Source organism: Portunus trituberculatus, chromosome 15 (assembly GCF_017591435.1).
Source record: "Portunus trituberculatus isolate SZX2019 chromosome 15, ASM1759143v1, whole genome shotgun sequence".
Classification (NCBI taxonomy): Eukaryota; Metazoa; Arthropoda; class Malacostraca; order Decapoda; family Portunidae; genus Portunus; species Portunus trituberculatus.
The window spans coordinates 13,596,007-13,608,451 of NC_059269.1; the positions used below are offsets into that span (position 1 = coordinate 13,596,007).

Genomic DNA, 12,445 nt, shown 5'->3' on the forward strand with positions numbered 1-12,445 from the left:
TGTGTGTGTGTGTGTGTGTGTGTGTGTGTGTGTGTATGTATATATATATATATTTTTTTTCATAGCTATTATTGCTTGTGAATCTTTTAGCACGCAGAAATAGAAGTATTGTACAGAAAGCATAAAAGCCTTCATAAAACTGCTGTTGTATTCCTTTTGACACACACTAACGGTATATACACGTGTGTAATTCACCTCGGTCGACTGCTGGTCACCCAGTCAGTCTTCCCAAATACGGAGCGAGCTCAGAGCTCATAGACCGATCTTCGGATAGGACTGAGACCGCAACACACTCCACATACCGGGAAAGCGAAGCCACAACCCCTCGAGTTACATCCCGTACCAATTTACTGCTAGGTGAACAGGGGCCACACATTAAAAGGCTTGCCCATTTGCCTCGCTGCTTCCCGGGACTCGAACCCGGGCCTCTCGATTGTGAGTCGAGCGTGCTAACCACTACACTGCGCGGTGTGTGTGTGTATTTACCTAGTTGTAGTTTTACAGGGCCTGGGCTTTATGCTCGTGTGGCCCCGTCTCCATATCTACACTTATCCAATTTCTCTTTAAAACTATGCACACGCATTGCTGACACCACTTCCTCACTCAAACTGTTCCAAGTCTCAACACATCTTTGCGGGAAACTATATTTTTTAACATCTCTCAGACATCTTCCCTTCCTCAGTTTCGTACTATGCGATCTTGTGCTTCTAATGTCATATTCTTCTATCAGGATTAGTTTCTCATTATCCACTTGATCCATTCCGTTAATCAATTTATAAACTTGTATCAGATCCCCTCTCTCTCTTCTCTGTTCCAGGGTTGGTAGATCCATAGCTTTTAGTCTCTCCTCATATGTCATCTCTTTAAATTCTGGAACCATTCTTGTAGCCATTTTTTGTAGTCTCTCCAATTTCCTTATGTGTTTCTTTTTATGGGGGTCCACACAACTCCTGCATATTCCAATCTAGGTCTTATTTTAGTACTTATCAATTTCTTCATCATTTCTTTGTCCATATAGTGAAATGCTAATCCAATATTCCTTAGCAAATTATATGTCTCTGAAAATTCTATCAATGTGGTTTACCGGTTGATTGTTTTCTTCCATCGTGTTTGTGTGTGTGTGTGTGTGTGTGTGTGTGTGTGTGTATATATATATATATATATATATATATATATATATATATATATATATATATATATATATATATATATATATATATATATATATATATATATATATATATATATATATATATATATATATATATATATATATATATATATATATATATATATATATATATATATATATAGAGAGAGAGAGAGAGAGAGAGAGAGAGAGAGAGAGAGAGAGAGAGAGAGAGAGAGAGAGAGAGATGTATATTGAATTGGTGGGTAGATTAAGTTATTTACATTGATAAAGCGTGTGAATGCTCTCAGCTAACGTAGGTGTTCTGGTTCCACAGTAATCAGGCCGGAGAGACCCAATACTGACCGCATGATGGACATATGGAGCAAGCCTGGTGACTTCAGGGCAGGTGAGTACAGCAGCCACTCATATCAAGTAAATATTAGTCTGGCTGAAGAGCAGCAACCCAGTAGACTAACCAACTAACCGCTAGACTAACAGATAAGCCAGAACTCGTTACTCATTCTCTCTTGGCGATAGCAGCTTCATGCATGCCTTCCCTTCACTCCATCACAGATGTTTCTTCATCGATAGGTCTGGATTCTGACTCACCAAGCTACACTTTGGAGGATGACACCAGCCTGGAGAGAGGCGGTGACTTTGCCGGAGGTCTAGACGGCAGCGGCGGCTCCCTCGGTAGAACAGGCTTTGGTCCAGCCTCCTCCAGCAGCTGCAACTTCCGATGCTGTGGCGAGATGTGGTGCAGTGTTTGGGCCGCGTGTGCTCTGGTCACAGCCTGGCTCCAGGGCCAACGCCAACCGCAGCCGTGCATCGTGTTTGGATTCTTGTTGGTGGCCGCGGCTGTGGCAGTATCGACCCCAACTCTCGATCTGCGGCCAGTCTTGGCCCACACCTGACAGCCAATACGAAGATGAAACACTTCACAGTGAATCACATTACCTGTGAAGGACATTCTCCCATATTCGTCTTGTCGGTGGCGCTCTTTCATGTATTCTACAAAACACTGCTCTCAGGGGGGTTGGGGGAACAGTCTCTCGTGCAGGAAAGGTTCTCTTCGAAGACACCTTATGTGTTGAGTGTGGCCGACTTTGGTCAGAAGGCGGAACAAAAAAATGAGGAAGTACTTTGTGCCCGAAAAGAGAGTATAAGTGCATGTGTGCTGGGAAAATCTTTAAAATATGTGTGTGATGATCCGATGCCGTGCTGAACCAGCCATACTGAAGCGGTGCGCTGCGCCATATGTTTACAAATATAGTAATGTTCTTTGAAGGTTGCGTCAATGCTGTACATGCTTTCATGTGGTACATTCGTGTTCATCTATGACTAAGCCATGAATGTGGCGTGCCATGTTTACAATAACTAGCAGTTAATACAAGTGGAGAAACGGTCGACGACTTAACATAGTTCCGCAAGACTGCCGAGAGTTGGACAAGTTCTTCCCGCAGCATAATGCGTCGTTGTACTTTGCAAGGCAGTATCTCTTTAGAAATTGAGAATCCTCAGCACAATATTTTACTTTAACGTCTCCTTTCGTTGATCAATTATGACGAAAAGACTTCTTAATAGTTTTCTTTTCTTCCCCTGTTTTTCGTCGGCCTAAAGTTTCAAGCCCAGAAATCGATGCTCCTCAATCTGGCGGCGTCACTTCTCTCAAGACACTGAGGTACACAGGAACACCAAACATGAGCACGCTAGTGACGGCCTGCTGTCTGTCCTGGCTCGCCGGCCGTCGTGCTCACCGTCACTCCTTCAACACTGATCGAGAAATACACCTCTATCAAAACATAAAGGCGACTGCCACCACCAACAGCGTTTCTCCACCACATCACCAGCGCCTCCCAGCAAATGTGGTGGTGTAATGCCACCGTCACGGCCACTATGCACAATGACGCCACAATACTGCTAAAGCTGTTACTGCTGCTGCTTTCCTCCCCATAATCACTCGGGAATTTTCTCTCTGTCCTCGGTTTGTTGCACAGATTAAGTCACACTCATCTATCTGTTTGGAGTTTGCATACATTCTCTCTCTCTCTCTCTCTCTCTCTCTCTCTCTCTCTCTCTCTCTCTCTCTCTCTCTCTCTCTCTCTCTCTCTCTCTCTCTCTCTCTCTCTCTCTCTCTCTCTCTCTCTCTCTCTCTCTCTCTCTCTCTCTCTCTCTCTCTCTCTCAACATTACAAGAGGATTACAATTACGTACCAGTCATCACGTAAACAACCAGTTATACGTAGTAGTAGTAGGTAGTATAATAGTAGTGGTGATGGTGGTGGTTGCGACGCTGGTGGTGGTGGTGGTGGTGGTATTGGTATTCTTCACAGCAATAACACTAATACTTTTTAGTAGTAGTAGTAGTCATGGCCGACCACTTTTTTGAAAACTAAATTATTTAATTGTCTTATATTCAGATTTAAAAATGTTTGTTTGTTGTTTGATTTCATTATTTTATAGTTCATGAGAGGAGTTAGACGAGCCTTCAACTGTTTTCCGCGCCGACTTTTTTTTTTTTTTTTTCATTTTTTTCTTATTTTATTTATTATTTTATTTATTTATTTTTTTATTTATTTTTTCTTCTACCGGATAAGTTTTCTCCCAACTAAGTCTGTATTTGCCTCAATTCCCCACAATCTTTGCTATGACATTCATGACTGCAATAACGATGCGGAGTCCTTTGCGAATTTATTCAATAAAAATATAACTTCCATGGTACTGATGTCTTCTCGAATATATAATGTATTGTAATATGTGGTTATTGTATGGATAGTTTAATGTAAATAAATATGATTGATTGATTCCTTGCTTTTAATGAAAGTAAATAAACACTTTTCTTTCTGACGGTAAATATTTCTTTATTTCACTAGAAGTAAGAAGACAGACAGTCCGGGAAATGGTAAGCACAACATACAACATGAAGGGAGAGTCTCAGGGACACCACGTGCTGCAAGGTGAGTGTCGCCCTACCCACACTAACCTAACCTGCCCAGCTGACTCACCGCCCTTGTTTCTATTCTTTAACACAGAGACACCAATGGGAAAACAAACTCCGTGTCTTAGAGAGGCTCTTTCCTTTAATCCCTTCAGTACCGTGCCACGTTTTCATATTCATTCTGGTTACTATTTGGCGATTTTATACGGCTTCAGAAACGTATGTAGAGATTCAAATAGTAAAGACTCTGGCCATTAATCTTTCGGCCTCTATAGACCCTTCCTAATCCAAATAAAATAATTTAATCTTACCCAAAAATCATGGTAAAAATGTGTCTCAGTAATGAAGGGGTTAACCTGCCCAGCTGACTCACTGCCCTTGCCATATTCTTTAACACAGAGATAAGACACAAATGAGCAACAAACTACGTGGCTTGCAGTGACTTTTCCTTGTTTCGCCACATTCCTCAAAGTTTGCCGGTGATTTATTTTTGTGTCTGGTTAGCCATAGGTGCATTTAGTACAAAGTTACCTCCATTTTAGTTTATTTTATAGGAACAGATTTTGCATTGTAAATCTCATTAATATTTTTGGTATGATTTGTTATGATGGGTGACGTGCATCATTAGCACACGTGGGTCCCGGGGCGCCATAATGGATCGGATGCATTCCATGACGCAACACCACTCATTAATCAGTACTGGTCGAAAGGTGAGCAATTACTTGACGTGGCGTATTATATAATGTTCTCAATTGGAAGCTCATTAAAGCATTGAAATTTTCTGTTTTATATTGAATTTGCAGTAAACTGGAAGTGAATTCTAAATGACAGTTGTTGTAGCCCCGTGGCATAGGTTGCGGGACGGGACGCTTGCTGCTCGCTGGAAAAACAATGATAACTTCTTACCTACCGTCCTGAGCGTGGCGCTAACCCTGCTTGTCCTATGGTTGTAGCAGGAACAAGGCCACTGAACTAGCGAATAGTGTGTGTTTATATTTACTTCTAATTCGCATCTGTCCCGCATCTGTGTACGCTATATTATGAGTATTTGATTTCAATCTGTGTGCCCATCACGCTCACACACTCAACCTTCTCCCTCTCAATATCAGCCCTTCATTCCCTCCCTTGCCAGCTTCCAGCACTCACCACCCTCCCCTCCACCTGCTTCACTTGATTTCCTGGTAAGGGATGTCTGAAAAGTAGTGTAATACGATATTCGCAACACATATATCGCCAATTACTCATCATAAACGAAGCTTCACTGCGACGTACATCCAATAAAGAGCCTCAGATCCACTCACCAGATAAGGAAAGTCTCCATGTGGCGGAACTGCGTGTGTATGGCCTGGAACACCACATTGCTTCGACGCAGTGGTGTGGTGTGGTGTGGAGGAGTGAATAGGGAACTCCTACACCACTAATAATTACTGATACTTAATTACATCATCGAGTAACGTGTTTTTACTCTGCGCCACATATTGTTAGTCCCCTTCTAATGTGTGTGTGTGTGTGTGTGTGTGTGTGTGTGTGTGTGTGTGTGTGTGTGTGTGTGTTTACGTTTATTCTCAAGTATTTAAATCACATGAGCACGTGAGTAACCAACGCTGCCTAAAATATTTTCACTGTTACTGGAAAGGATGCGTCTGCCACAATCCAGTCCTGTGACGGCAGTGTTTAAGGAAATTACCCATGGGACGACTGATAATTCGGATTTTTCTAACTATTACAGTACAGTGGATTTTAAAACGGCACTTTCATAACGTCCCGTAATGATATCTTTTACAAAACATTTAAATTATTCGTAGGATATTTGTATTCAGAATCACGCTAAATACTTCACAGCTACATCAAATAAACGCTATTTACAGAAGAGCTATCATGTCGTCCAGAGTGCTCCGGCCACTGCAAACGTAATTCTACTGGCCATATTATACTGTACACAGAGAGAGAGAGAGAGAGAGAGAGAGAGAGAGAGAGAGAGAGAGAGTCATAACATATCTAAGAATGAAAATAAAAGTAGGTAGAATTGAAGTGCTAATTAATGTTTGTCGTGCTCGTCGGTAGACAACAGCCGGTGACGTGAAAAGAGTAAAGGTGCTACGCGACCGCTAAAAAAGAAAACTAATTAGAAACTCCTTTATGTAGCAATACTTTTACCCAGGCACCCCCTTAGACATTATCTCTGACACTGTGACCTCTAGACCCAAAACTCCTAAACACCGCTCCGCCACAATCACCATCACCATCACTATCACCACCACCACCACCACCACTATCTCCACAGCCACCTATCCTTGCACCACACACAAGATGATTTCATATGAGAAGGTTAGAAAAAAATGATAATAGATAGATAGATCTATAAATGCAGAAGACAAACTTGATGGAAGGCTGACTGATACACTATAAAGAGTAAGAAGGGAAGGTATACAGTTACGAATGGTACACTGGTCTGGTTTCTTTGTATTCTTTAGCTGTCATGAATGTTATCCTACACTCTGGTCTGGTTTCTTTGTACTGTATTTTTTATGTGTCGTGAATGCTCTCCTATACATTCTTCTCTGCTGATGGCTCGTTTTTGTTAATCTTTTTTTTTTCCGGGCTCTTCACTGGTGGGGGCTGAGTAACGACGCTCTCCCTGCTGGCCTAGTGCGGTGATGGGATAAGCTGCTCCTGGGATGCTAGATGGTGTCTTTCAGGGTTTGATTGGCTCATTTCTGGAACAGTTAGTGGAGCAGTAGTTTCTGTGTATCTGTGACTCTTACCTTACTGTTTATATCTCGCCCTGTATATGTAATAGATAGACTTGTTTTCTTGGAAGTTTATCTCGAATGTTTAGAAAAAATATATGAGGCGTACGGTAGGTAATCCTTGACATTTCCGTGGTGAGCTATTTAGCCGTATAAGGTGCAGTGACTCCCTGTGTGGTATTGGATTCAACGGTGACGGCGAGCACACAATGTCACGACCATCGCCATGATTGGATGGGAGTGTGGTGGTGATGTACGTTGCGGATCACAAGTTGGCAGCAGACGTGTCACTATTTTTCGAGCATGGGTTTTGTAAAGCTTCACTCTCCTCGACTATTTTTAAATGTGCCTCCTTCTAGCTGGGCGGTGAGGAAGAATGGCTGAAAAAGAAGCGTAATTGACATATATGCACCGTACAGCGAGCGAATCGATACGTATGCTTGTATGCTAAAACTAAAACGCTTTGTTCTTTCACCACGATTGTTCTCAAAGATCAAAGAAATGATTAGCCAGGTTTTCAGGAACGTTTCTTCATTCAGTAACGTAGGAATCTTGTCAGTCTGTCACTAGAACTGTAAATAGTCTTAAAAAAACACATGTAACTTTAACTGTAGCCTTTGGAAAGTAGTGGAAGTGAAGCGCGGAAGAGTTTCAGGCAACAGTTTGTAAATAGTTTGTGTCCCCTATGACCTGATTCAGTGTCACTCAGCAGGCAAGGACTTATGACTATCACCCTTCCTTCCTCCTGCCCTTCCTTGCCTTAATCTAGGTCTCCTTCACCCTTACCTCATCCCCCACACAACTCTCTTCCTTCCTCTTTTCTCAATATTTCCCCTTCCCTTCGTCTTACCCCTCCTTCCTTCCTTTTTCTCTGTCTACCTTTCTTCTTCCCTCTGTCCTTCCCTCCTCCCTCGCGGCGCTCTAGTAATCCTCAGTATCTGTCATCTCCAAATTATTTCTTGCTCCAGTTGGTCAATGGATTTATATAATGAAAGAGATTTAGACCCGCTCTTCCCCTCCCTCCACATTTTGCTGCCCTCATTTTCTACCTTTTTGCCCCACTCTATCTCCCTCTTCTTTTGTTCCTTATCTCTTCCATCCTTTTACCTGCTTTACATTTTCTTGTTCTTTTCCAGTTGCCATATCTCCCCTCCTTTGCCTCCCTCTATCTTCTTTTCCCTCTTCGTCCGTCAGTCTTCCAACTTTCCACCAAAAGATTGGTTTCACTCGGTATCTTTCATTTCTTTCTCCTTCAGCTTTCTCTTTAGGCTAATTTTAAAGTCTTAATTAATTCATTCACGCTAAGTATGCATTTGATATTGGAGGAAGAAGACGTAGGGAAGCGACAGAGGCTGGCATGTAGGAATATTTTACCAGCAGTGGCATTTTGATAAAGACAGAAGCAAATACCGCCTAACTTCGGCTTTTGCCACTGTTAGACTAGGGCAATCCTGAAATAACACGCCAGATGACAGGAAACAAGAGTAAAATAATTGAAAAGATAAAATAGTGAGATATAGAAAGTGTGTCTCTATTTCTTAAAGACAACACCAGCCTTACCCGCCGTGCAATTATGGTACTGCAGTGAACCCCGGCACTTCCACCTCCGCCTCTGTGCTGGAGAGATAGAGAAGATAATGGTTTTCCGCGGCTTTTGGTTGAGTCGAGTCCAGACAGCCTTGGTCACTCGTTAACTTGATCCATTTGAGTGTCGGGGTTTAGGGGAGGGGGAGGGCTAAGCTGGGAGGGGGAGAGTCAGCGAGAAACTATGTGGGAACAACACTGTAGGTGCTGTAATTCGTGAGAGAGAGAGAGAGAGAGAGAGAGAGAGAGAGAGAGAGAGAGAGAGAGAGAGAGAGAGATGAATAAGAATAAGAAGAAAACAATTAGATAGAACAAAACAAGAACAACACAAAAGATCATGACAACCCAACAAGATTCACAGTGATAAGATGTTCTCGTTTGCTCCACCACAAATCTCACTTCTCCTTCAGCACAGGATAGAAAAGTCCCGTGGTTTCCTTACCTGGTCGCTGGGCAGATGTTTCTTCATTACCTGTTGCTCCTTCACCTTTCTGACGCCACCCTCTGTTCCTCACCTGCCACCTCCCCTTCATCTCTTCCCAGGCCCTATTTTTTTCCCCTCCGAACGATGTCAGTGATCTACGCTGTCCTGTTCTACACCATCTACACCAACGCATCCACACTTCACGCCAATTTTATTTCACCTGTCTACTTCTACCACCACTACTACTACTACCACTATCTCTATTCTATACCACTATTCAGTCCACATTCTCTCTCTCTCTCTCTCTCTCTCTCTCTCTCTCTCTCTCTCTCTCTCTCTCTCTCTCTCGTAGGAACAATGAAAGACAAAGTTACCATCACTAGAACCTCTTAATCCCTTGAGCACCATGACACGTTACCATATTCATTCTGGTTACTGTTTGGTGATTTTATACAGCTTCAGAAACGCATGTGACAATTCTGGCCATTAATCTTCCGGCCACCATGGACCCTTTCTAACAAAAACAAAATCGTCAAATCACATCCAAAACTCATGATGAAAATGTGTCCCATTACTGAAGGGGTTAAGAATAATGTAAATATTTGGTGTCGTTGTTAAAAGATCAGCCAAGACATAATTATCAAGAGCCTTATTATAAAACGAATTCCTCTAGTCCCTCCTCCTCCCCCAGCGCGGTAACCAATCACAGCCATTACTATGTATAAGCGGCGCCGCAGGAAAGTATTGTGCACTAATGGACGAAACATATCACCGCAATTATACCACTGTAGCGTCAAATTACCGGAGAGAAAAGAAAAAAAAAGTAGGTAACGCTTATAGCCTCAGTAAAATATTGCGACTTGAAATATTTGTGTGTGTGTGTGTGTGTGTGTGTGTGTGTGTGTGTGTGTGTGTGTGTGTGTGTGTGTGTGTGTGTGTGTGTGTGTGTTTACGATGACCATAACGCCATAAAGGACAGCTATGTTAAGAGTGCGGTGTATACTAATTACGGTGGTTGCAGAGAGAGAGAGAGAGAGAGAGAGAGAGAGAGAGAGAGAGAGAGAGAGAGAGAGAGAGAGAATTGAAGCAAGATATGGGAAGTTTCAATTATAAGGAAGAGAGTATTGAAGAATATGGAAGAGGGAATGAACGGTGATGCTGGGAATAAGAGAAACGCAATACTCTGCTGTGGTTTAGGCCTTTACGTGCTTCAGTTTTAGACAACGTTATTTCTGTTTTTCAAGAGTCGTGCTGAAAAAATCCGTGCTCCCACTTATCTCTTCCTTTTTTTTTTTTTTTTTTTCGTCAAATTCCCATAGTATTGCTGTGGTGTTGCCTTCATTTGACTCTCTGCTACATTTTTCTTCTTCTTTTTTCATCCCTTTTTTTTTTTTTTTTTCAATTCTGAGCTGCTAATTATTGCAGCAGATAATCTCACATCCACTCGCTAACTCGGCTGAGGTTGCATTCCGTTTCGCAATAAAAAAAGTCTTGAAAAACAACACAAAAATTAAAACAATTGTATTATGAACTTTCTGTATTAGCATTTTAGAACATAAGAACATAAGAAAAGAGGGAAGCTGCAAGGGGCCGCAAGGCTTACACGTGCATGAACAAAGCTATCTAATTCCATCTATCATCCCCATCCATAAATCTATCCAATCTTCTTTTAAAGCTCTCTATTGTCTCAGCACTAACAACATGACCACAGAGTCCGTTCCACTCATTAACCACTCTGTTTCAAAATCAGTTCCTTCCCATTTCTCTCTTAAACCTGAACTTCTCAAGCTTAATCCCATTATTTCTGGTTCTGTCCCCTCTACCGATCCTAAGAACTTCGCTCATGTCCCCGTTATCATTTCCCCTATACCACTTAAATACTTCTGTCATGTCCCCTCTTAACCTACGTCTCTCTATTTATCTACTTCTCTCTACATACATTTTCTTATATGACATCTATCAAGCTGTCTCCTCCTCCTCCTCCTCCTCCTCCTCCTCCTCCTCCTCCTCCTCCGTTAAGGAAGCTGTGAAGTATTCCTGCGTCACCTCTAAGAGGCAACCACGTCGCTAAAAGTGTCTCATTAGTGTCTCCTATGCGTGTCTCCCACTCGCCCTCCACCGTGATCCTCGACAGCCGCCGCCCACCTGCCAATATGCCACCGTCCTCCGCTGCTCCCGGGCGACCAAATGAGGATAATGAAATGAGACGGAGATGAGTACGAAGACGAGGGCGAGGAGGCAGGCAGTGAGAGTAAGGCAGTATAGATAGATGGAATATTAAGAGAAGAAAGAGTAAGAACATAGAGTAAGAGAGAGTGAGGAGGTAGCCAGTGAGGATTAGGTACTGTATAGGTTAGTGGAATAGGAGGAAGAGGAGAAAAAGCAAGAACATAACAACAAAAGAAGGCAAGGAGGTAGGCAGTGAGGGTACGGTAGAGTATAGATAGGTGAAGAAGTAGGAGGAAGATGAGAAGAGCAAGCAAGAGCAATGGCTATGAGTGTGTGCGTTTAGCAAGAGTAAGTTAAAGGGTTAAAAGGAAAAAGAAGGCAGAGTTATACTTATAGCACAAGGTCGCCAGTTGTGGAAATAAGTCACCACCGTAAATGGGAAAATGCGGACGTAAGACGAAAATGATGATGATGAGGAGGAGGAGCCATACTGTATATATTCCTTGTCTTTTCCATGGCATGTGCGTTGCATTTATAGAGAAGCTACGATTGCTGAAAGAAAGTAAAATTTCATACATTATCCTTCACATTTGACCGATCTGTACTATTTTTCCAAAGCCTCTATCGTTGCCACTTCTGTTATACCACCACCATCATTATCATCAAAACCAGAAGCATCACCACCACCACCACCACCACCACCACCAGCGCTATCACTACCACCGTCAGACGTGCTCAATCTCTCCTTGTTTAAATGTAGCCAATTACCAACGATCGGATAAAAATCTCTTGAAAGCTCGAAGGGATTTTGGCTTCGATTTTTCCTCATTTTCTTTTTTTCTTTTTTTTATTCTTTTTCTTTTTCCAGTGAGCGTCGCCTCTCTGTTGTTTAGTGAGATGCGTCGCGGGTCGGGTGGCGTTGCTAAGAGAGCTGTGAGGGAAGTGTGCAGTGTTGGTTGCTTAGGTTTCTTGGGGGGAAATCAATCAATAGAGGAAGGAAGGAAGGAAGGCTACTGATTCCTACTGTGTATAGCTGTTGGTGTGTTGAAGCTTCGGGCCGTTAATACTTGTCTTGTTGCAGTTTGGTTTGTTTTCCTGTACTACTGTTGTGTATATTTAGACAAATGTGTAAAGTGGGTGGTAGGTAAACACAAGTATATTCTTCTTCATCAATTTGTGTTTCCCTACCACCCACACCACTGCTACTGCTACTGCTATATACTACTACTTCTACTACTACTACTACTACTATCATTGTCTTCTGTGTGTGTGTGTGTGTGTGTGTGTGTGTGTGTGTGTGTGTTTAGTTGTACATTCGAATCTTCCAAGGAAGCACATAGTAATCACCCCAAAAAATCATAATCCTATTCGTACATCATTCGCTCATGAAAAACTGATTCCATAATGCTCGAACGTTGACTAAGAATATAAATTGCTGTACCTAATGAT

General features: G+C 42.3%; 1 protein-coding gene across 11 annotated transcripts in view; it reads left to right on the top strand.

Annotated features, from left to right (window-relative positions):
- LOC123503965 (lachesin-like) overlaps positions 1-3,936 on the top strand; it is a 207,807-nt gene extending 203,871 nt beyond the window's left edge. For all 11 annotated transcript variants that reach the window (XM_045254117.1, XM_045254128.1, XM_045254118.1 and 8 more), the window contains 2 exons: positions 1,467-1,538; positions 1,724-3,936. In XM_045254117.1, coding sequence (XP_045110052.1) covers positions 1,467-1,538; positions 1,724-2,046 — 395 coding nt within the window. In that variant the 3' untranslated portion in view covers positions 2,047-3,936. The remainder of the gene's footprint in view (positions 1-1,466; positions 1,539-1,723) is intronic.
- Positions 3,937-12,445: the final 8,509 nt, after the last annotated feature.